This window comes from Scleropages formosus, chromosome 24, assembly GCF_900964775.1.
Source record: "Scleropages formosus chromosome 24, fSclFor1.1, whole genome shotgun sequence".
Lineage (NCBI taxonomy): Eukaryota > Metazoa > Chordata > Actinopteri > Osteoglossiformes > Osteoglossidae > Scleropages > Scleropages formosus.
This window is the reverse complement of record NC_041829.1, coordinates 21387319-21408614: the sequence shown is the minus strand read 5'-3', so window position 1 is coordinate 21408614 and position 21296 is coordinate 21387319. Positions and strand designations below refer to the sequence as shown.

General features: G+C 51.7%; 1 protein-coding gene and 1 long non-coding RNA gene across 5 annotated transcripts; one reads left to right on the top strand and one right to left on the bottom strand.

Annotated features, from left to right (window-relative positions):
* The first annotated feature begins 1357 nt into the window (after nucleotides 1-1357).
* LOC114909436 (uncharacterized) lies at nucleotides 1358-1914 on the top strand. Its single transcript, XR_003797311.1, has 3 exons — nucleotides 1358-1482; nucleotides 1666-1744; nucleotides 1834-1914. It is a non-coding gene; the product is annotated as an uncharacterized LOC114909436 (long non-coding RNA).
* A 7837-nt stretch (nucleotides 1915-9751) lies between these two features.
* phex (phosphate regulating endopeptidase homolog, X-linked) lies at nucleotides 9752-21227 on the bottom strand. 4 transcript variants are annotated; one of them, XM_018760849.2, is made up of 22 exons: nucleotides 20542-20835; nucleotides 19929-19985; nucleotides 18907-19068; nucleotides 18722-18805; nucleotides 18288-18514; nucleotides 18106-18174; nucleotides 17864-17980; nucleotides 17641-17724; nucleotides 17325-17470; nucleotides 16251-16344; nucleotides 15811-15939; nucleotides 15428-15529; nucleotides 15201-15278; nucleotides 14969-15072; nucleotides 14623-14681; nucleotides 14182-14236; nucleotides 13773-13840; nucleotides 13546-13676; nucleotides 13348-13413; nucleotides 13139-13243; nucleotides 10346-10422; nucleotides 9752-10235 (listed from the first exon to the last, which is right to left on the bottom strand). In XM_018760849.2, exons 1-22 carry the CDS (start codon nucleotides 20732-20734, stop codon nucleotides 10133-10135), a joined length of 2310 nt encoding a protein of 769 aa, XP_018616365.1. In that variant the 5' UTR covers nucleotides 20735-20835; the 3' UTR covers nucleotides 9752-10132. The 4 variants fall into 4 exon arrangements, with proteins under 4 accessions (XP_018616365.1, XP_018616366.1, XP_018616368.1 ...); XM_018760850.1 differs by adding an exon at nucleotides 20850-21227 and having other exon boundaries at nucleotides 10134-10235; nucleotides 13139-13413; nucleotides 20542-20678; XM_018760852.1 differs by lacking the exon at nucleotides 9752-10235 and adding an exon at nucleotides 20850-21227 and having other exon boundaries at nucleotides 10278-10422; nucleotides 20542-20678.
* Nucleotides 21228-21296: the final 69 nt, after the last annotated feature.

The following is a 21296-nucleotide window of genomic DNA, read 5'->3' as shown; positions in this document are numbered from 1 at the left end:
CTGTGCAAGACACAAAATTATGGAGACTGCAAATTTCCAGATTGAATTTTTAACTGTGTTACCCTAGCAACACGTTCCTAGGGGATGTTCTTCGTGTGTGATGAGGCTTCGAGCTGGGTGAGGAAGTGGACAGAGGTAACGGAGATAGTATTAGCAGGGAAAGGCGGGGTGGAGGGAAAGTAGCCTGGAATGTAGTCAAGGAAGTGGAAGAACGGCGCTGGAAGGACGAGTTGTCAGCGGGAAGAGAGACGCATGTAGCGGTAGACACAGGAATAAAGAGGGAGTGGAGCAGGAGCAGGAGCAGAAAGAGAGCAGCTCTGTTCTCCAGGCCACCTGGTACATGTGAATCAGAATGAATCACGACTGCTAAAGTTTCAGGTGCTTTCTGCGTCAATCACTGTGCCTTCTGTGTGTGTGTGTGTGTGTGTGTGTGTGTGTGTGTGTGTGTGTGGGTGAGAATGCCAGGATTCAGCTGAATGACATTATGACGAGCATTTGTTCCAGCACATTCTCAGCTGCTCTCAGTTGCATTTCAGCAGACAAAGTAAATGGTGTGGTGGTGGCTAGGGCTTAGTCCAGAACCTCTGTTTCCTGTAGTGACATGATGTTTCCATGGTGACGTTAAGTGCTTGAGATGAAACGCGTGTGTGTGACAACACAAGAATAAGACGGAGAGTTGAGTTCAGGGAAGACACGTGTAAATGTACAGAATCAAGGATCTGGCGAAATGTAGGACATGTAAAAACTGACATTTTAATTGCAAAAAATGTAGAAGCCAAAAGGACCAGATAGCTGACGTAAAAAAAAAAAAGAAAAGAAAAAAAAAGTCAGTGTGTCTCCTCCTTTACTCATCTGGCCAATTTACCTCATCATCATACGGCACCTGTACGAATAACAGCTCTCCTCCTCCTCCTCCTCCTGTGGCTTCGTGCCACTGCTGCAGAAGCGGCTGAGAAGGTATGGAGGTCCAGAGCAGTACAGAGGAACAGGAGTGGGAGGTGTGTGTACTCATAGTAAGGAACAGCAGCGTAGCACAGAGCAGAGGAGTAGCAACGGCAAGTACAGATGCTCGACTAGGCAGTGCAGACTAGGGCAGCAGTGGTAGAGAAAGGCTGGGATAGCAACAGGAGTGCAGAGAAGCACATGAAAATGTAGAATGGCAGAGTGTGGAGCAGGAGTTGAGTTGTGTGATGAGCAGAGGGGATCTCCTTCAGATGGAAGGAAGGAAGTCCCATCAAGTTGTATGTGACTCATAGCAGCCCTCACATGAGTTCCTCGGTAAGGTGGAAAGGAAGGGGTTTCTCACTGCCTTTTTGCACGCATTTTGGCAGGGTGCGAACACAGACAGACTCGAAGTCTATATGCAGCATGCAGGATCTCCTCTGTACTTCGGCGGCAGAGAGTCCCGACAGGAGATGGAAAAGCATCCAGTGTTTGGAACAGGAGGGAAAGGTGTGAAAACAGCTTCATTACCCGGTTCAGGTAAGTCTCCTAATGTTTCTGATGTGTGTACATCACTACTAGGAGTCTGTCCTTGTCCTTGTCCTTGTCCTTGTCCTCTCGGTGTCTGCGAGCATGTGGGTATCTGGCAAAGTCACATGAACTGCACTCAAGAAGTGGGTGATGGTTTGGATGCTAATTTTTTGCTTGAATCTCTGTTTTTAGCTCAAGTGTGAAGGATATAAAGTGAAATGGAAAGAGAAAAATAGAGAAGCAGAGAGAGGTGAACTTACATCCTGTGAAGGTATGTCAAGCACTGATGTTCACTTCTGCCATTTCTCTCTCATTTTTGTCCTGCAAACTCCTAAAGTGTTTTTGAAAAATCCATTACAGGTGTTTTTCATACCTTCCAGTTACCCACTGCTCCATCCAATCCATTTACGTGACAGGGACGGGTTCAGTTTCATTTGGGACGTTTCATCTGAAAGCTGGGACATTGGAACTCTGAAGATAAGGAAGTCATTCTGTGTGTGTGTGTGTGTGTGTGTGTGTGTGTGTGTGTGTGTGTGTGTGTGTGTGAGAGAGAGAGAGAGAGAGACATTTCCGTCCCATTGAGTTGAGAGGGTAGACTCAGGACTAATGGGATCAGCCCTAAATTTAATTTCCATATGAGATTCCAGATGGCAGCTTTATGCGAGTCCTCATCTGGTTTTTACAGTCATCTCAGAGTCAGTCATCACACAGAGAGGCTCCACAGCGTGCTTGGAGCACAGTGCAGCACGGCAAAGACGTGTGTCTCTAGCCAGAGTTGTCCGCACGCACCTCCCGCTCCAGTTCCTCTGTACTGCTCCTGACCTCCACGTGTCATTTTCGCCGCATACCTGTTGATCCAGGTTCCTTTTGAGCCCTGACCTGAGCACGCCACATCGGACGCCATTCATATATATGGCCTCAGCTCGGACAATGAACCGCGCGAAGGGATTTTAGGTCTCGGCCTTGCGCACGAGAGGACCTTTGATGGACGAGGAAAAGGTGAAGAGCTCGAGCAAAGAGGAGCTGCGCTTTTTCTCCGATGATGGCAACAGACAAATTCTTGGCCTTCTTTAAAAACATGTCTGCTGTTGGGAATCAGACAGCGTGAGGATTAAGTGCAGAGACTTTTAAAGCTGTCTCCTGGCAACAGGATTGCATTGCATAATTAAGTGTATAGGGCCAATTATGCGCTCATCCTGAGCAACTTTATGGCCTGGAATGACCTGCAACTGACTAACAGGTTGACTTGTCTCGGCAAATCTATGAGATTAACGAAGCGTTCTGGTTTCGACAGGGCAGTACAGTTCGAACTGATGCTGTGTCGACGAAGCATCTTTTTGGCTCGGTTGATTATAGCTCCACAAGCCGTGTGGTTTTTTCTCCTCTTCTTTTTTAATGACCGGATTAGCGGAAGAGGTTAGGATGGAGGATAAGTTTGCTAACATCTGTGGAGCCCCGTCGCTGAGCCGAGTGCTGTACGCGGCGGTTTCCATGAAGTCTGAGCTACATACGGGGCTCTCGGTGACGCCTCGCGTAGCACATTTTGAGAGGGTGCTTTTTTGGCACCACTCTGCATCACAAATGCTGGGTTCTACAGACATTACCACCTTAAAATTTGTTACCTTTTAGGTCGGCAGCTGAAAAACCTCTGTGACTTCACGTGAAAACACCAGGCAAAGACCTGGGTCAGACCCGAGGCGGAAGGAGAATTAGCGCAATGGGGCCTGCGGGAAACTGTTGGCCCTTTCTAGAAGTTTCCAGAGTGTCTCCATTTAGGAGTAACCCATGAGATCCCAGAGCAGCTCTTGATTAATTTTAGGAATCCCATTAATAGCAGCATTTTAATTTCAGGGCTCTCTGCCTAAAGGAGCATGAAAGCATTCATCAGGTTGAAAAAGCAATGCCATTTATTAATTCGGTGGAGGGAATGAATTGCTCTAGCGATAGGATTTGCTGAGCGTTGGTGTTTTAATGGATGTTTCCATTTGCGTGAGAGTGACCGAGTGGCAGGGCTGGGGGACAAAGGCATCTTCGTAGCTGGTGTGACGAAGGCGAGTGCGAAGCGCACAGAGCTGTGTTAGAATACACACGTGGTCATAGCCGAAATGCACAGTGGCACTAGGAAGGCCCGGTAGCTTTGTGTTTCCAAGGACGTGTGTGTGTGGGTGTGCATGTGGGTGTGTGTGTGTGGGTGTGTGTGGGTGTGGGTGTGGGTGTGTGTGTGTGTGTGGGCGGGTGTGTGGGCGGGTGTGTGGGTGTGTGTGCGTGTGGGTGTGCGTGTGGGTGTGCGGGTGGGTGTGTGTGTGTGGGTGTGCGTGTGGGTGTGTGGGTGTGCGTGTGGGTGTGGGTGTGCGTGTGGGTATGTGCGTGTGGGTGTGTGTGCGTGTGTGTGTGTGTGTGTGTGTGTGTGTGTGTGTGTGTGTGTGTGTGTGTGGGTATGTACCTAGTGCTAAGTGCTCTGTACATATTAAAGCTGAAATAAGACTTTTGCTTTTTATTTTGGCTTTATCGTTAGTTTTTTCACCGGCTTTGTTTTTTCCATTTTTACAGCTGGATGTTTACTGAACAAATGAAGTACAATTTGAAATGTTACAAATGTAACAATAAAATACAGTATGTATCCAAGACAAATGACACTTTGTTTTCTTTTTCACTGCAGTTGCTAGATGGGGCAAAAATAACAATAATGAACAAGTGCGTGTGAAAACGGAACCCCTCGAAACGCCGCTTTGCGGAAAGTCATTTCAGAGGAGTACAGCCGAAAGGAGACGCTTTACGGCCTGGAAGAACTTTGGACGGCGAGAGCCAAGTCTGGGAATGAGTTCTGTGTTTTCCGGGGGCGTCCTGCAGACGAACTGCGCTTCCGGGCGCCGAAGGGCGCAGAGTTCATCTGGGGCGAAGAGGCTCCTGACAGGAAGGGCATGCGTCCGAAAAATGAGCGACGGCCAAAGCCTGAAAGCTTTCAAAGGCTCAAGTATGTGGAAGGATCAGGCTTCAGATGCACAGCTGCTGCAGGAGAAGGTGCGAAGGTGCCCTGCTGATGGTGGCTGGTGGCTGGTGGCTGGTGGCCGGTGGGGCTTCCAGGGCGAGCCGTAGAAGAACCGAGCCATAGATGAGCAGGAGCAGAGAGCGTTGTGATGTTGATGGCGCAGAGGCGCTGCGAGCAACCTGAGCATGGCAAGCACCCCCTAGAAACTCCTCTTACGTTGCTGGAAAACAGAGACCCCCCCAGCTGAGCGCAGCCAGCGTCCCGCAATCACATGCATCCGAGCTGATGTCTCCTCCACTGAGTCAGCAGGACACAAGAATGGCTGGGGAGGCAGCATATGTCTGAATTCCCTTCTGCTTGGCAGCAGCACTACTAAGGTGACGACATTGGTGACTCACACAACGCTGGCTGGGTCCTGCCAGGGCTTCGCAGAAAGGGCACACGTTCCATAGTAACGCACACCTTTTCCGGAGCGGATGCAGAAGGGCCAACAGGATCGATACGGGCAGAACAGGAACGAGAGTACAACGAGCACGTCGGGACACAATATGAGGAGCAGGGGGACGTGCTAAAGGGGCACCCTGTCCTGTCTTGTCCTGCCCTGTCCTCCTGTCTCCCACGCTGACCACCGTCTGTGAGGCGGGACAATACGAGTCTCTGTTCTCTTTCCAGATATGCTGGAGGGGCTCTTCCTGTGGTCGAAAAGGGGACGCCTTTCACCCGGTTCATTCACAGAAGTTTTAGCACAGCTACTACAGTGGACATTAAGAAGCGCACATTTTGGTCAAGTGGTCAGATTATCATTTCGACGGTTGTTGGGACCGTGATCCAGCACGGACAATGCTCGTGAAATTTTTGCGGCTCACCGCCTGTCTTGTGTTCGTGAGCATGTGGTCAAGTCAATGCACCAGTAATGTGTCCGAGTGTGTAAGTGTGTGTGGTCCAGGCTATCGCGTGCACGGGAACTTGCAGAGCTGAGATTAGTTCTCGCGCAGAGGACTGCCAGAGGGGCGAGCGGGGGTGGAGAACGGTGAAGTTGCGGCTTCAGGTAGAGCGCGCATGAATATGGGCAGCTGCTCTCAGCTCTGCGTAGAACCTTCAGCTATAGTGTGCTTCGGTAGGGTCACACCCGGGTGACGAAGGTGACGCCATCGTTCTGGACTCTGGGAACAGCAAAGATGATGTTCAAATATTCACCTGTGCAATGTATGTCTGTCAGATGCTTTTCATCTGTCTGCCACATACACATACAAGTGTTATGAACATGTTCACACGTGAAGTCGCTCAGGTTCAAATTAAGATGCCGTTATCTTGTCTGCGGTTGCCATGGTAACTACGGAAATGTATGAAATAGCAGAAGGTAGAATAAATGCATTGTGCGGTGTGAGAAGAGGGACGCGGTGTGCAGGTTCGGTGCGGGAATTAACATGTTACCTTCTGCAGGGTAATGAGAGAAAAAAGAGCACATTGGAGGGCAGGGCAGACAGATAGATAGATAGAAAGAGGGACCTGACAGCTACCCTTCCTTCTCTGAGAGGAGCCTCGACATTCCTGTGGAGACTCATCGCATTTTCCGCTGTCCTTTTGTGTTGTACTCCTGGTTGCCTCTTCTATTAGAAGCATTATGTTTTTCTGTTGATGCTAGTAAAACCATGTAAAATACACACACGCTGTCCGAAACCGCTTATCCCACATGGGGTCGGCGGGAGCCAGAGCCTAACCTGGCAACACAGGGCATGAGGCTGGAGGGGGAGGGGACGCACCCAGGACCGGACGCCAGTCCGTCGCAAGGCACCCCAGCTGGGACTCGAACCCCAGACCCACCGGAGAGCAGGACCCGGTCACGGTCAAACCCGCTGCACCACGGCACCCCCCCCCGTAAAATAGAATGTAGAAAATAAATGACTCTCAAAGGGTAGCATAGTGGCACAGCAAGTAGCTCTGCTGTCTCACAGCGCCTGGGTGGTGCGAGAGGACATGGGTTCGATCCCTGCTCGGTCTGTGTGGAGTTTACATGTTCTCCCTGTGTCTGCATGGGTTTCCTTTGGGTGCTCTGGTTCCCTCCCACATTCCAAACACATGCTGTTCAGATTCCCCATAGTGTGTGAGTGACAGAAAGAAAGAGAGAGAGCAATTCTGCTCTGCTCTTCATCTCCTCAACGTGGGCTGCAGCCACTGTGCTCAGTGAGTTCACCGCAGGCTCGGTCAGTCTCTCAGGAGATGGGAGGGCAGCAGCGAAGCAGTGCGCCTTCTCTCTGCAAGATTTTTACCTCTTCTCAGTCGTCCCCTTTGGCTGTTTTTGGGAATGCTTGCTTTTATGTTCTCCACTCCTATTTTTGGCTATTTGTTGCTGTGTAGGAGAAAGGGCACCTGTATCCATCTCTCCAGAGGGCAACCAGATGGTCTCCTCTTCCTTTGGCACCAGTGGTGTTCTGTGTGATCCTTCGCTGTCAACCATAAGCCCTGCTTCAGTTCTTGGCCTGTTTCTGTGTCACTCCTTTGACCCTTTGAGGGCACATTGCATTGTGCTCTCTTATAATAGCCTAAAATGGTAGAAATGTTATGGCTTTATGGCTTCATGGCACGATGGGGTGTGGTGTCGCAGCAGGTTTGGCCTGTGCCTGCTCTCCGGTGGGTCTGGAGTTCGACTCCCGCTTGGGCTGCCTTGCGACGGACTGGCTTCCCGTCCTGGGTGCGTCCCCTCCCTGGGTTAGGTTCCAGCTCGCCGCGACCCCGCTTGGGACAAGCGTTTTCAGACTCTGTGTGTGTGTGTGTGTGTGTGTGTGTGGGTTTCGTGGCACTTTTATAAATCTGCCTGTCTGGCCCTTTTCTGAATGTTTTCTGCGCTGCTCCGTGGACTTGCCCTTTCCAAGTGGAAGTGTACTTTCAGGATGCTGTTGTGTTTATGTTCAGATAAACCTTTATGCAGCTACTCGTATGATGAACGTCGGTTCATACGGTGGAAAGTAACAAACTGTACGTTAGAATCACGCATCTGTATCTGAAGTGTCTCTTCCTGCTGATGAATGAACACGTTGTATTTTCTACGAGATAGTCGTCGCTCTGGAGAAAAGCATCTGACAAATGAATATGCGTACATGTAACTGTGTTTCCATGCACACAGGTCCTCGGGCAGTTGGGCGACGCTCCTTAGCAGAGCCAAACACCCTTGCAAGGAGACAGGAGAAGGTGGGTTCCAACTGTTGCTCATGGCAACACCAGAGCGGGGCTCTGCCCATCTCTCTCCCTTGCTGTCTGGGTTTTGTCCTCTGTCAGAGTGCAGCCCACAGGCATTAAATGTTCCAGGCAGGTTGACCACTGGTCTGTGTCTGGCACAACTGACAGTGATTTATTCTGCATGAGCAGCTGAGCCTATTTGTTCTTGTTTTTTTCTCGTATTACTATGCAGGGAGCATTTTTTCTTTCTCATACAGCTCTACAACGTAGTTCCCTTCTCTGCCTGCTCACCGTCTCTGTGGCCTCGGTCATCTCGGTTCCCTCTAGCATTACTTTCCGCCCCTGAGCGAGCAAGGCTTCCCACTTCTCCAGAATCCTCGCACGTTCCTGGCGAGCGCGTCGGAGGACGGGAGTCCGGCCTGAGCTATTTTGGGCCAGAGCTTCGCTATATTTGTGCCGTTCCATTTTCGGCTCGCTGCGCAGTCTCCCGTCGGCCCGATGGAAACTTTGCTCGGAGCAGGTCAGCGTAAAAGGGACTGCTGCGTCAGGGCCGGCAGGGCCGTCGCGCTTCGGTCACCGAGGGCCACGGCTTCTGCGGGACTTTTCCACCCTCTCCTGGGTGCGTCAGGCCACTCGCTGCCTCCAGCCTGCTTCCCAAAGCTCGCAGTGCCTGTCGAGCTGCTCTGCCACAGTCCCGAGGGGTTACAGCGTCCGCACGGCTACTCCGTCTCCGGCCCGGAGTCTCAGGTGTCCACAGGAATAGTCTACCTGGTCTTCGCGGGCCGCTGTAGGCAGAGTACGAAGGACATCTGGAAACGAAAATGGCGTACCGTGCGACGTACTGATGGTGAAAGCACAGAATGAGAAGGTATGGTACCCTGGTACACCACACGCGCACACAGACGATAACCCGGGCTGGATTCGCAGCATTATGCAAACGTCACTGTCCGTCTCGGTGAAGAGACAGCCTCTCCGTCAGCGTCGGTGTCGGATCTCTGCCGAGTCCTCGGGAGCAGACCAAAACCGAACGTGGGCTGTTGCATTCAAGTACAGTATGTTCAGAAGGACACGTATCGGTGTGATGTCCATACACGCACATGTTCAGCTCTCCTTTTTGTCATTAACCTTCACCATTTTTTTAATAGTTTTCTTAAGTTAGAAACCCTAAATTCACTAATCGGCTGTAACAGTAAATTGATGATTTAACAACACGCTGCACCAACAGCCCTGATCTTCGCAGCTCCTCCACAGAACACCAACACCTGCGACTGGCTCCGTCTTATCCGAGCTGCGGAGACGGGGACGGTGACGCCGGCGCTCTAGGCGGTGCCGAGGGCCCCCTGCCGTAGCCGCGCCGCGTTGCTCCACCACCCGTGCAGGACAAAGCACCGGTTCCCCCTTCTGTTCATCTGGCAACATCACATCCTCCATACCTTTGCTTCCACGGCGTCTGCAGGTAACGCTTGTATTTATGGACACGCCGCCCCGTTTTTCTCCAAAGTTGTGTATGTTTTACAGTGTACCAAAGAGCTGTACATACAGACGCACTTATGGAAGCGCTGTTGGAAGCTGTTGGCACTGCTGGTTCATGTCACTCGATACACGGATCACAGTCACCGCTTCCTTCACCCTCCCGTCCAGACTCTGCAACTTGCTTCTTCGGCCTTGCCCGGCATCGTCCCGTCTCCGTCCTCATGTCAGTTCCCTGTGCCCTTCCGCCTCTTGCCTTTATAGTGTCTACGCTGCCTGCTTGCATTAGGAACCTCTCAGTTACGAGTGTTCAAAGACAGAAACGTTTCCCACTTCTACTTCACATTTTCTGCAATTGCTTACTCGCATTGCTCGGTACTGCGTTCACCCCTCCTGGGCATTCTGGGCAGAAAAAAGACTTTTTAAGCAAACGGGTACAGCTATTTATAACATTGTCACTAGCTTCCCTCAACATGGAGTGCTGGTATCACATGGTCTGAGTTATGATAACGTGAGCTTTGCGAAGGAAAAACATGCTACTAATAATCTGAGACAATGTGTGAATTTTTATTTAACATGTGACTAATAAATATAAGAACAACATGTAATAAACTACCATCAAAAGGAATAGTTAGTAAAATTATACATACTATTAAAAAAATGATTGTAAAATCAGCAAAAACAGTAGGTTATATGTAAAACAGTACAGTGCTTGAGGACCATTCACAAGCCACGAACGAGAGACTGCATGGAACATCCCACAAAACCTGAGCGAGACACCGATGATAGGGGTTTGTATCGCTCCTGCCAAGGGAGGCGAGCTGCCTGCTGCTGCAACCTCACTGTCGCACGCCCCCTCCGCTCCACTCTACCGGTGCTTCTTGCAAATACTCTGTGTGATGCACTTCCAGGTGATGCTCGGAATGGTCCGTTGAACCACTGCCCAAGAGCTCAGCTCAGCGGTCACAGTCTGCAGCACAGGGGAGCCCCTCTCGAGGACATACCCCTCGCAGGCAGGGCACCCTACCACACCCGACAGGAATGTGGCCCACGATTCATGATGGATCCCTGTGGGCAGCCAAAAGCCCGGTGGAACTCCTCATAGTTGCTCATGGCTCCAATGACCCTTCAGCACACGGTGAGAGAGCGAGAACACGGTGGACATTGGGGTAGAAGGCAGTGGGACACAAACAGCTCCTTTACTTCCGGTCAAAGAGAGCGGACCGGTGCCCTCACCTGTACTTCGGTGGACTGTGGGCCCCGCTCTGGATCTGATCGCGAGCTGCCTCTGTCCTGTAAGAGTTACAGCGCACCTGCAATGCACATCGTAGGTGTTCCCATGAACACTGCGGCCCCTGCTTCAAGCAGCTTTGTTTGAACCGAGAGCCGATCAGTCACTTGACCTGAGTGTGTGTGTGGACCCCCAGTATAATAGCCAAATCTAAATGCAAGTGTACATGTACATGTATTCATTTATCAGACACTTTTCTCCAAAGCAACGTACATCTCGTGAAAAATACAATGTGTTCATTACATTAGCAGGAAGAGAAAGATACAGACGTGTGTACAGTTAGTTTTTTTTTAAATACAGATAAACATTTATGTACATAACAGGAGTAGCTGTATAACAGACTGACCTGGCCATGATCTTAAAGTTAAACATTTATACCTTATATGAACTTAATAGATGATTGGCAATGAGAGTCTGGAAGAGGTGAGTTTTAAGGCCCATTTTAAAAGTGGACAGAGATTCAGCAGTTCTGAGGGAGAAGGGGAGGTCATTCTACCACAACGCAGCCAGAATGGAGACCCTCCAGACTTTACTTTTCGTTTGCGGGACCACCAAGCATGCAGATGTGGAAGAGCATAGCGGTCTGGTTGGGGTGTAGTGGATGATCAAGTCCTATAGATATCTGGAACCAGTTCTATTGATCCATTTGTAGACAATAAGCAGGGTCTTAAATTTGATCCAGACAGCTATAGGAAGCCAGTGCAGGGAAACGAATTGAGGAGGTACGTGCGAATGCTTCGGCAAGTCAAACGCAACTCATGCAGCAGCAGCGTTCTGTATCAGCTGTAGAGGTTCGATGGCAGTAGCAGAAAAGCCACACAGCAGAGAGAGTTGCAGTATCCAAATGGGACGTCACCATGGCCTGGACAAGTAGTTGGGCGGAGTCAGTAGTGAGGTAGGGACGGATCCTACGAATATTACGCAGGATGTATCTGCAGGACCGGGTTGTGGCTTCGATATGTTGAGAGAAAGACAGACTCGCATCACTCGTAACTCCCAGACTCTTAGCGAAGGAGCTGGGCGAAATGAGTGAGTTGTCCAGTTTGATCGATAGATCGTGACAGGAGGACAGGCCAGCTGGAAGGTGAAGAATCTCTGTTTGGGAGAGGTTGAGTTGGAGGTGGTGATCATACATCCATGAAGAGATGTCCGACAGGCAGGCAGCAATGCGTGCGGAAATGTCTGATGCTCCAGGTGGAAAGAGGAGGAAGAGCTGGGAATCATCAGCGTAGCAGTGGTATTTGAATCCACGGGAGGCTATGGCCGGGCCGAGGGAGGAGGTGTAGATGGAGAAGAGAAGAGGACCCAGTACCCAGCCTTGTGGGACACCGATTGAGAGAGGCAGAGGAGAAGAATGAGAGCTCCCCCAGACCACTTGATAGGATCTGTCAGATAGGTAGGACTCAAACCATCTCAGTGCTGCTCCTTTGATCCCAAGCTGACTAAGAGAGGAGAGCAGAATCCGATGGTGGACGGTGTCGAATGCAGCAGGCAGATCGAGGAGGATGAGGACTGAGGAGAGGGAGGCAGCTCTAGCCCACTGGACAGCATCAGACGCCGCCAGGAGCGCTGTTTCCATGCAGTGACTAACTTTGAATCCAGACTGATACCCACTGAGGATATGGTTCCGGGTGAGGAATTCAAATAGTTGATCACCGTCTGCCCGCTCTACAGTTTTTGACAGAAAAGGGAGGTGGGAGACTGGTCTGTAGTTTTGGACTGAGTTAAGATCCAGAGAGGGTTTCTTTACCAGAGGTGAAATGAGAGCAGTTTTGAAGGCAGATGGGAAACAGCCAGAGGAGAGCAAGGAGTTGATGACTTTAGCGATGAAGGTGGAGAGTGGCGGGGAGATGTTCCGTAGGAGTGAGGATGGGATCGGATCAAGCGAGCAAGTGGTGGCTCTGTGTGACATCAGGACGTCGGAGACTTCAGTTTCTGAGAGAGGCTTGAATTTGGAGAGTGTGACTTCGCAGGGAAGTCTAGCACGAACCGGGCAGGGTGACGCTGAGAACTTGTCCATGATTGCGTTGACTTTGTCTCTGAAAAACAAAGCAAAGTCATTGGCAGTGAGAGAAGAAGGAAGAGGACACAGTAGGGATGAGAGGGTGAGGGTGTCAAGGATGTAGTGGCTCACGCAGCTACTGGTGTTTAATAACAATAAAAAATTTATAGGAATGTGATTAGGAATCGTTGATTGTTTAGATAAACCTTCATTCAGCTACTCGTTTGATGAATGTTGGTCCATGTGGTGAAAAAGAAACCGTACTTAAGAATCACACGTCTGCATCCAAGTGTCTCTTCCATGAGCACATTGTATTTTCCATGAGATGTACGTTGCCGTGGAGAAAAGTGTCTGACCAATACATGCACGTGTCAAAAGAAATAAAAGCAAAAGTATACATGTATTTTACACAGAGGTGGAGGTCGACAGAGACGTGGCACTTGACTGGCTGCTCAAAACTGGTACACGTAGAAGCCAGGAGACCATCTACTGCTTGTTCACTTTCTGTCTGCTTCTTCCACAATTTCACCACTCGTTTGAAAACAAGGCAGCCCGTACTGTTTGCCATCGCTATCTGCTAGCTCTCTTTATGAAAAGATTAAGAGCAAATACTTTTCTGGTGTGTAAAGTGTGTAATGAGAAGAGCTTGTTCCTGGAAAGTTTGTACGTCGGGACCCCCTGTTTCTGGGCACTTCCACGGATTATTCCAGGCCTTCCGATCCCTCCACAGGCTTACGTGTGCATAGCTGAGGAAGAAGAGCTGGTTGTTGGAGAGCCCAAGACCTGGCAACAGAGGCTCTTCTCTCCCGGAGCGGTGAGTGTCAATCCACCTCCTGTAGGCCTGAAACGGCCGCAGACACAAACACACGGGTATCGCTGCAGGCGCGTCACCGTAAAAAGTAACGCTAAGAAACGAGAAGAATATGCGATCCTTTTGCGAAGTACCCGGAATGCCTCGCGGATGCCTCCGTTGTCAGCAATGTTCTCCGCCAGAGTCCTTTTCCCGTTGACCTGGGAGAGGAAGAGAAAGAGGAAGCGCACATGACTGACTAGCACACGGGGACGGGCGGCTCAGGAGAACTGCGAGAAGTAAAGGCAAAGCCCGTCCGCAGCGCCGCGTGCCGAGTGCTGGAACTGCCTCACGTTCATTCCTGCCTCTTCCCAGCGGTAGCCGCTGTACTGCTCCACCATGCACTGAGTCTTCTCATTGAAGCGGGAGATGGAAGCATTGCTCCACCACTGGTCCAGGTTCCCATCCTTGTCGTACTTCCTCCCTGCATTACGAACAGAGATGCGCCATAGGGCGTGCCGCTAGATGGCGCACAGGGACACTGGGAGCCAGGAACTTGTCCAAATTCTGACGCCCTCACCGTTGTTATCGAAGCCGTGGGTCAGCTCATGTCCAACGATGACGCCGATTGCTCCGTAGCTTAGCGAACTGGGTTTGTTCAAATGCACAGGGAAGAGTGTCAAAAACTGATTTTCCATTCACTGCACAAACACATTTTATTGTACAGGGGAACAGCTGGTAGCATAGTGGTTAGAGCGACTGCCTTTGGACCCAAAAGGTCACAGGTTCGAGCCTCACCTCCTGCTGTAGTACCCTTGAGCAGGGTACTCACCTCACCCTAAATTGCTCCTGCATAAATGGGTAAATAATGGTAACCTTCACATTGTAAGTTGTTTTGGTCAGCTAAATGAATAAATGTAAATGTACCGCTTACAAAGCCTATATGAGCCCTGCCCCCTGCACAGCCCTTCAGAAATGCAGAAGCTCACCGCGGATAGCTGAAACCCCAGAAGAATGGCTTCTGCAGCTCTCCTGCTGGAAACCCTAGGTGGAGGCAGTAGTCACAAGAAGTTAAATGGAAAGCGTGTAAGAAATTGAGTCATTGTTGCCCTCTGGAAAGGGTGCCATAAATTCAGCTGTTTCTGTCAATGCATTAAGTGCTTTTTTTTTTTGCCCTGGTCATAATTAGGCTTCAACACCATCCTGCTGTTTCATTCAGAAAACCAGTTAAATGTCAAGGTGTCTTTTTGACAAGCAGCAGATCCGGAGGCTCTTGAGGACTGGTGTCCAACTCCAGGTTTACATTCTACCGGCATCCTGCTCAAACGCTCTCCCCCAAAGGATTTTTACCCCAAAAACTGTAGATGTTAAGACCAGAGCTCGCATCACCATATCTTACACCGGTGAGTCACAGAAAAAGCTAATCTTACTGATCTGATTGGTGGAGGAGCTGTAGAAGGCATTAACAGTTGTAGGGTTGGTGAACCATCTGCAAAGAAACAAAACACGTTGCCTTCAATTTTCTTTCCTGTTGGCCAAACTGTGAATAAAAAAAATGTTGTGATATTAATGACATGATGCCTGAGGGTTGTAATTTGTGCCTTGCCGTGCGACACCCTGCTCGTGTTTAACTTTATCTCAATGCAGACTTGAGCGTGTGTCCCACGTGTCTCGCTTTGGCCCACTACGTGTCCCGGAGCGGCAGCCACGTCAACGTATACGTGTTTTCACGTGAAAATGTTCTCATTCCGGTGTCACGTTGCTGAAGGCACTCACTCTGTGCGAGGGACTGTCTTCCTGAGCCATCCAATATCAGTCTGCGAGATGAAACGAAGTGTCTGCATCATGTTGCCGAAATAATTGCCTTCAGAAAACGACAGCTGTGGAAACAGGATTTTAAACGGTGAGAAGTTCAGCGTGACAAACGTGCACAAATGTGCATAAATGAACACCCAGGACCACGCTCTGCAGCGTGCCATTTTTAGGACTTTGAGACATATTTGCAAACCCTCTTTATGTCCTCGTTGATGTAGCTGTCATTCAGTATGAATTCTGGGTACCCAACTTTGGCGAGGACTGCATGAGCCTTCGGTAGGAGAGAGAGGAGGAGAAGGCACCACGTTACAAAGCAGTACGTTCATACTGCAGATGAACTGCTTGTTGCCGAACATCACTTCTCACTTCCCGTCCGCACGGGTAGATGGAACGGAACGAGCACGCGTGGAAATCCAGTACCTTCTCCGTGGCTTTCCTCTCCGTCTCCTCGTCCATCCAGTCGTTTTCCTTTTGCAGCATGTCCACAAAGGCCCAGCGGATCCCTTCGATCAGCTCTTCCATCTACAACCATTGGTATATTTTACCATCACTCTAATGGAACTGTACCGGTGCCACCTGTATACGTTGCTCCTTGTGCGGCATCGTCTCTGTTCAAGGGCATCTCCAAGCCACCACGAGTGCCCATCCTTTCTAATCCTTTCAAGCTTTTCAAGTAATCGTCAAAGGCCAGGAGAGCAGAATTTGTACCCTGCCTCCTACCATACAGAGGAGTGATCTGCTGAGATTTACAGTCTGAACCCAAGCGAGCCAAATAAACCGCTGCACGAGGGAGAAGACAGTACCATAAGTTTCTTGTCCTCTTGAAAGTGGCGGTCGACGAACATGCGTCCTGACACATAGATGAGGGTGTTTTCCACGTAATTCACACACTTGTCCCAGCGTGGAGTCAGCGACGTGGTCCCAGTGGTAACCTGCCAAGGGAGGCACGTCATCACTTAGCACACGCCCATCACGCTGCGGCAGTGCAGTCCAAAAACAGGGCGCCCGACACTGGACACACACTCAAGCTACAGCAAACCCTCACCTCTAGTTACATTACAGAACACACACACACACACACACACACACACACACACACACACACACACAACTCTTTTAGCAAGTCCCCCACTGACCTGTTTTATAGCGCACGCTCACAGACACCCTCAGCACTGCTACTATGGCACAGAACAGCAAAACACATCGAGCACTCTCCAACACTCATGCTGCTCATTTCACGGACCCGTGAGAAGTCCAGGTATCTGTAGAGGAAGCGACGGCTCAGGCTGCTGATCCTGGAAAAGACCGCCCTCCACACTACATAGTTTGCTACCGTCCTGGGCCGATCCCACCGAAGATAGGAGACATGGACGCAGACAGACAGAGAGAGAGAGAGAGAGAGAGAGAGAGAGAGAGAGGAAAGAAAAGTTCAAGGGTTACAGGTCAAACACACTGCTCTCCTGACCACTGCACCACATCCCATTTTCACACTTGGCGGCGCTGCTCTACACGTCCACACAGCTGGACGCGGCTGTCCCTCCGAATCGGTCTCTCCCGGACGCAGCTACGCGAAATGGGCCGGGGCTGCCGGTCCACACGAACGCAGTCCGGTCCCAGCAGCAGGGGAGCCGCGGCCCTGCCTCAGGCTATAGCGCGGGACAGCGGGGCCTGCAGGAGTCCATCTGGCTGCTCTGCGCCCATTAGCACGAGCTCCGGGGCCCGAGCGGGCCAGAGACGGCAGGTTCTCCGGCCGCCCCGAGGCTACGAGAACGATTGCGCCGAGAACTGGAATCGCTTTGGTCAAATCGAAAATGACAGTTATTAGAAAATGAGTCCATGTGCAACTGCTGTTCTGTGTTCTTCTCTGTTTGCGAGACAAACACTGATGGGTTTGTGTAGGGCACGCGGGAGGAGAGTTTCTGTGTACGTGAGTGTGTGTGTGTGTGTGTGTGTGTGTGTCTCAGAGAGAGAACAAAAGGGCAACGTCCTGTGGTCACTGGACTGTAGGCACTGCTCCTTCCTGCACTGATATACCATGGTAAAGCCCAGGGCTCTTGAACAGTCTACTAAATGCCCAGTGGAACAAGCTGCCCTTCTTCCCCACTTACTTGCATATAGAGAGTTTTTCCCCAAAGTGACGCAGGACTCGGAGCAAAGGAAAAACACACTCTGCGCCCGCAGAGGGACACATGGCGATACAGACAGATGATCCACCGAGCACGTCCTCGGTACAGTCGGTTTCCAGTTGCTCTTTGTAACCGCCTTCTCCTCCGGACACGTTAACGGCACCGAAGCGCCTACCGCGTACGATCGTCACCTTTTCTCGGTGCTGTTGAGCAACTTGAAGAGCTCCTTGAAGTACTGCGGCGCCCGTACGATCACGTGCTCCGATGCGGAGAGGGACTTCAGCTCTGGGTACAGCTTGGTGTCGATTGTCGCCTTGACAAAGCCCAGCCAGTTAAACTGCGGTGAGAGAAAGACCGAAAACATACCGTACATACACACTTTTTTCCTTTTCTTTCCGTTAGATACACTGCTGAAGGAGGGACGTGAAGATCGGCAGCGGTGAAACAAGTTTGGGGGGATTAGAGCTGCGGCTTTAGGGGAACTCGAGGAATTTCATGGCGCCTCACCTCCGGCACGCTTCTCTGCAAGCGAGACAGGCTGTACTTGTTGTACATGTTCTCGCTGGTGCGATTCTCAAAGGGGATCATGATCTGTGGCCAGAGAATAAAACCATGTGACGCTGACGCTCATCTCGTCGTCGTCTTCCTTCTCCCGAAATTCAAACCTACTCCATTTGGACCCCTCAGCAGCAGCCTAACTCCCGTTCACTTACTCTTCCAGGTGCCTCACCTCAGCCAGCTTCATCTCGAAGGTCAGGACATCCATCATGTGAGCGTGAGCAGACTGCTCATCAGCCCCCAACATGACAGCAACGTCCACCATCAGCTTCAGCAGAGCCTCGCGGTACTTGCAGAAAGACAAACGGTGTGTCCATCCAGCACGCAGTACGGAGCAGAGTAAGACAGGTACGGCAAAGCAAGAAAGATGCCGAAGCAAGCATTAGGCAAAAAGGCGAACGCCGCAGGACTTACGATGCGAGCCTCCGTTGTGTTGCTCACGTAGTCCTCTCTTGCCGACAGCGAAAGAGATGCTTGGTCCAACTAGAGAGAGTGACAATGAGGTGTGACACGGGACGCTGGCATAGACTTGGCTCTAACAAAGTTGCGACCCAGACACGCACGCACAAGACCTGCATCTGGAGCTTGGGGCTCACCTTGATAATGTAGTGACTGGAGTTCTTGTCATCAGGGGACACGTAGAGGCGCACCAGCACGGACTTGCTGTGGTGCGTGCGGATGTAGGCCAGCGTCTCCAGCAAGCTGAAGCGCTGCTCCTCCCACTGCCAGGAGGTACCCAGTTTGTCTCCCAGGACCGGCCAGCGCATCTCCCGCGGCTTCAGGGCCTTCAGCAGAGGCTTGGCATCTTCCACTTCCAGCGCCGCTGAGGAGGCACGCGCAGCAGGTGGAGCAACAAGTGAGAAAGTAGACTTGTGACTGCATGGCTCCAGGTTCAACTCCCACGGGGACGGTGCTCGACAGGCCCATCGGTAGGCTCCGTTTTCCGAAGTCTGTGCTGCCAGTTTCTCTTAAAAAAACACAACAGGCCCTCAGCTCTGCTCAGTTCTGCTCTGCTCTGCTCATCACTTACTTTCATTCATGCAGGAGCGGTACAGCACTTTCGCTTTCTTCACTGCCTCAATGTCCTCCTGGTCAACAGGCCTCTCCAGCAGCTCTGTGTGCAACCACCAGAGTTTCAGTGCAATGCTGCTCTCGTGCTGTCGAGGGCCTTGGTGTGCGGCTATGGGCTCTGCTCGACGCGGGTCTCGGGCCTACCTTTGAGTTTGAGGTCTACTTGGTGACGCAGCCACGGGTAGATTCCATAACTGGAAGCATCTTCTGGAATGGGATTTTCCCTCAACCAGCCACCGCAGGCATACTGGTAGAAATCCTGGCAGGGGGACACCGATCGGTCCATCTTGCTGAGGATTGACCCAGCTGCGGATCAGAAGCGGTCGGAGCAGATTACACACACACAGTCAAGCTGGCGGCAACACGGAGACGGAGAGAAACCCTCAGAGAGGACAGGCGGGCCGACGGATTGACGGATGGACGGACGGACGGACGGACGAAGGGACAGGCCAGCCCACGGAAACAAGCCAACCTGCCTATCTGCCCACAGATGCATTCTCAACAACACAGGAATAAAACCAGACAAAAGACACACTTTTCCTCCCACTCGTGGGACAGGAAAAACCTGGACAAGCTTCCCAAATGAAGGCTTGTGTGCAAAAATAGGAAGAGACCAGGATACGGTGACTTTCCAGGGATAGAAGCTTTGCTACTCTAATGACAGCCCTTGGAATAAGGACCTTTCAGTCCGACGGCGTCATTGCCACGGCTCGTGTGGGAGCTCAACGCGGGGGGTTGACTTTGCAGTGAACCGTACCGGATGCTGGCCTGCGCCGAGCCCAGCGACCGCAGCGAGGAGCGCCGCGACGGGCCCCGGGAAGCGACCTGGTGCGAGAGCTCCGACCTCCTGTGCTTGGTCCGGCACGTCACGTGGAAGATGGCGTCATGAACTGAGGGCTACCCCAAACGCAACACACCTTGGTCAGAAGGTATCTCGAGCGGTCCATAGCCTCATGGGTTCCAGAGAGGCCCCACAAAGAAGCTGCGGGAAGCGCTCAGGTATCAGAGTTAGCGTCGTGAAGGAACGAACCGAGGCATTTTTCACCGAACCCCTGCCTGTCCGGGGGAGCGTTCAATGAAGTACAGACACGGGTCTAGAGTTTGCGGCGTTCTGTGACGATTCGGAACCCTCGAGAAAAGGAAGGAAGTACGAAAATGCAGCCTACCTGCTTCGATGCACTCCTGGGTCACGCAGTACTCGTCACCATCAAGTTTCTGGGAGACTGAAAGGAGGAGGGGGACGGAGGGGGACGGAGGGGAGGAGAGAGACTCAACGATGAGCAGAAGCAGGCAGCTGAACAAGCACTTTGACCAAGAGCGACACTCCAAGGCTCGCACAGTCACCACGTTCACAAAAATACCACGGTGCCCCATGGTGCCCCGTGGTGCAGAAGACAAGTTGCCAGATAGTTTTGTGTCACCGGGGGGGTGGAATCCAGCCTCTTACACACACACACACACACACACACACACTCCGTGTGCTCGCTGCTAACTGCTCTGGGTGGTGTCTTCCTTTCACAGGCTGTGTAATTACAGCATATAGTATCAGGCTCATGTGCGTCACTTGATACCACCCTAAAATAACCTGTCCGGCTCTTGCACGTCCCCCATCCCCTGCAGCCTTGCTCTAGCTTGCTAGACCTCACCGGCCCACACCTTCAGCAAGGCTCGCGAACACAGCAACTGCGCTGTCGCCCCAGCTCCGTAGCCACGGATCGAAACGGAAGGTGGTTCCCCTGGGGTCTTGCCCAGTCATATTGGACTCGCACCCTCACTCACCCAGGATGAGGGCCAGTAGCAGGACCAGGGAGAGCCCCACCGACACCACCAGGGCTCCCTTGAGCAGTCTGCCAGTCGCCCAGCTCCCTTTGGATCCTCTGCTGCCCAGCTGCTCCGTCTCCATGTTGCCGAGGGCGCTGGAGGAGCGAGGAGAGACGCTGAGGGCGCGAGATGCTCGTGACCCTTCTGGCATTTCGCCGCTCGCTCTTGTTCCTCATTGCCAGCCTTCCTTTTACTCTGCTTACCTTTCTCCATTGCTCCTATACCCTTGACCTGTTCCCCTCCAGATGCCCTCTCCCCTCACTGACCTCGCTGAGAAGGTGCTGCTGCGGCCTCTTTGCTCAGCTCCCTTCGGGGCGGCGGACTAGCTCTTCTCGCAGTCTCCCCGGTGTCCCGCGCCGCGTCTCACATCCACCGATGCATTTTCACTTGTAAGGTATTGGCGCACAAGCAGGAGCGCGGAGAGGGAGCGCAAGCCTCGGAGAGCGATCGCGTGCGCTGCGGACACCACTTGTGGCAGCTAGAGCTCCGGAGGCCACTTAGCAAGAGCGCCGTACCAGCTGGAGTAGCGGGCGACAGGAACTCAGTGACGGCAACAGAGCAGCACTGACTGGAAACAGGCGAACAAAAGCCCAAACATAATGAGGAGCAATTAACTGTCCTTTTCTATGGGTGGGCTCTGCGCTCTCTCTCTCTCTCTCTCTCTCTCTCTCTCTGTGTGTGTGTGTCTGCTCTTCTGCACTTACTCACTCACT

Bases quoted from the DNA above. Each gene is read 5' to 3' on its own strand.
- phex (XM_018760849.2), bottom strand. From the start codon at position 20,734: ATGCCAGAAGGGTCACGAGCATCTCGCGCCCTCAGCGTCTCTCCTCGC. The intron at 18,175-18,287 runs GTGAGCCCCAAG...CACTCTCTCTAG, and splicing joins CCAGTCACTACATTATCAAG to TTGGACCAAGCATCTCTTTC. The intron at 13,677-13,772 runs GTGAGGGCGTCA...TTCGTAATGCAG, and splicing joins CCACGGCTTCGATAACAACG to GGAGGAAGTACGACAAGGAT.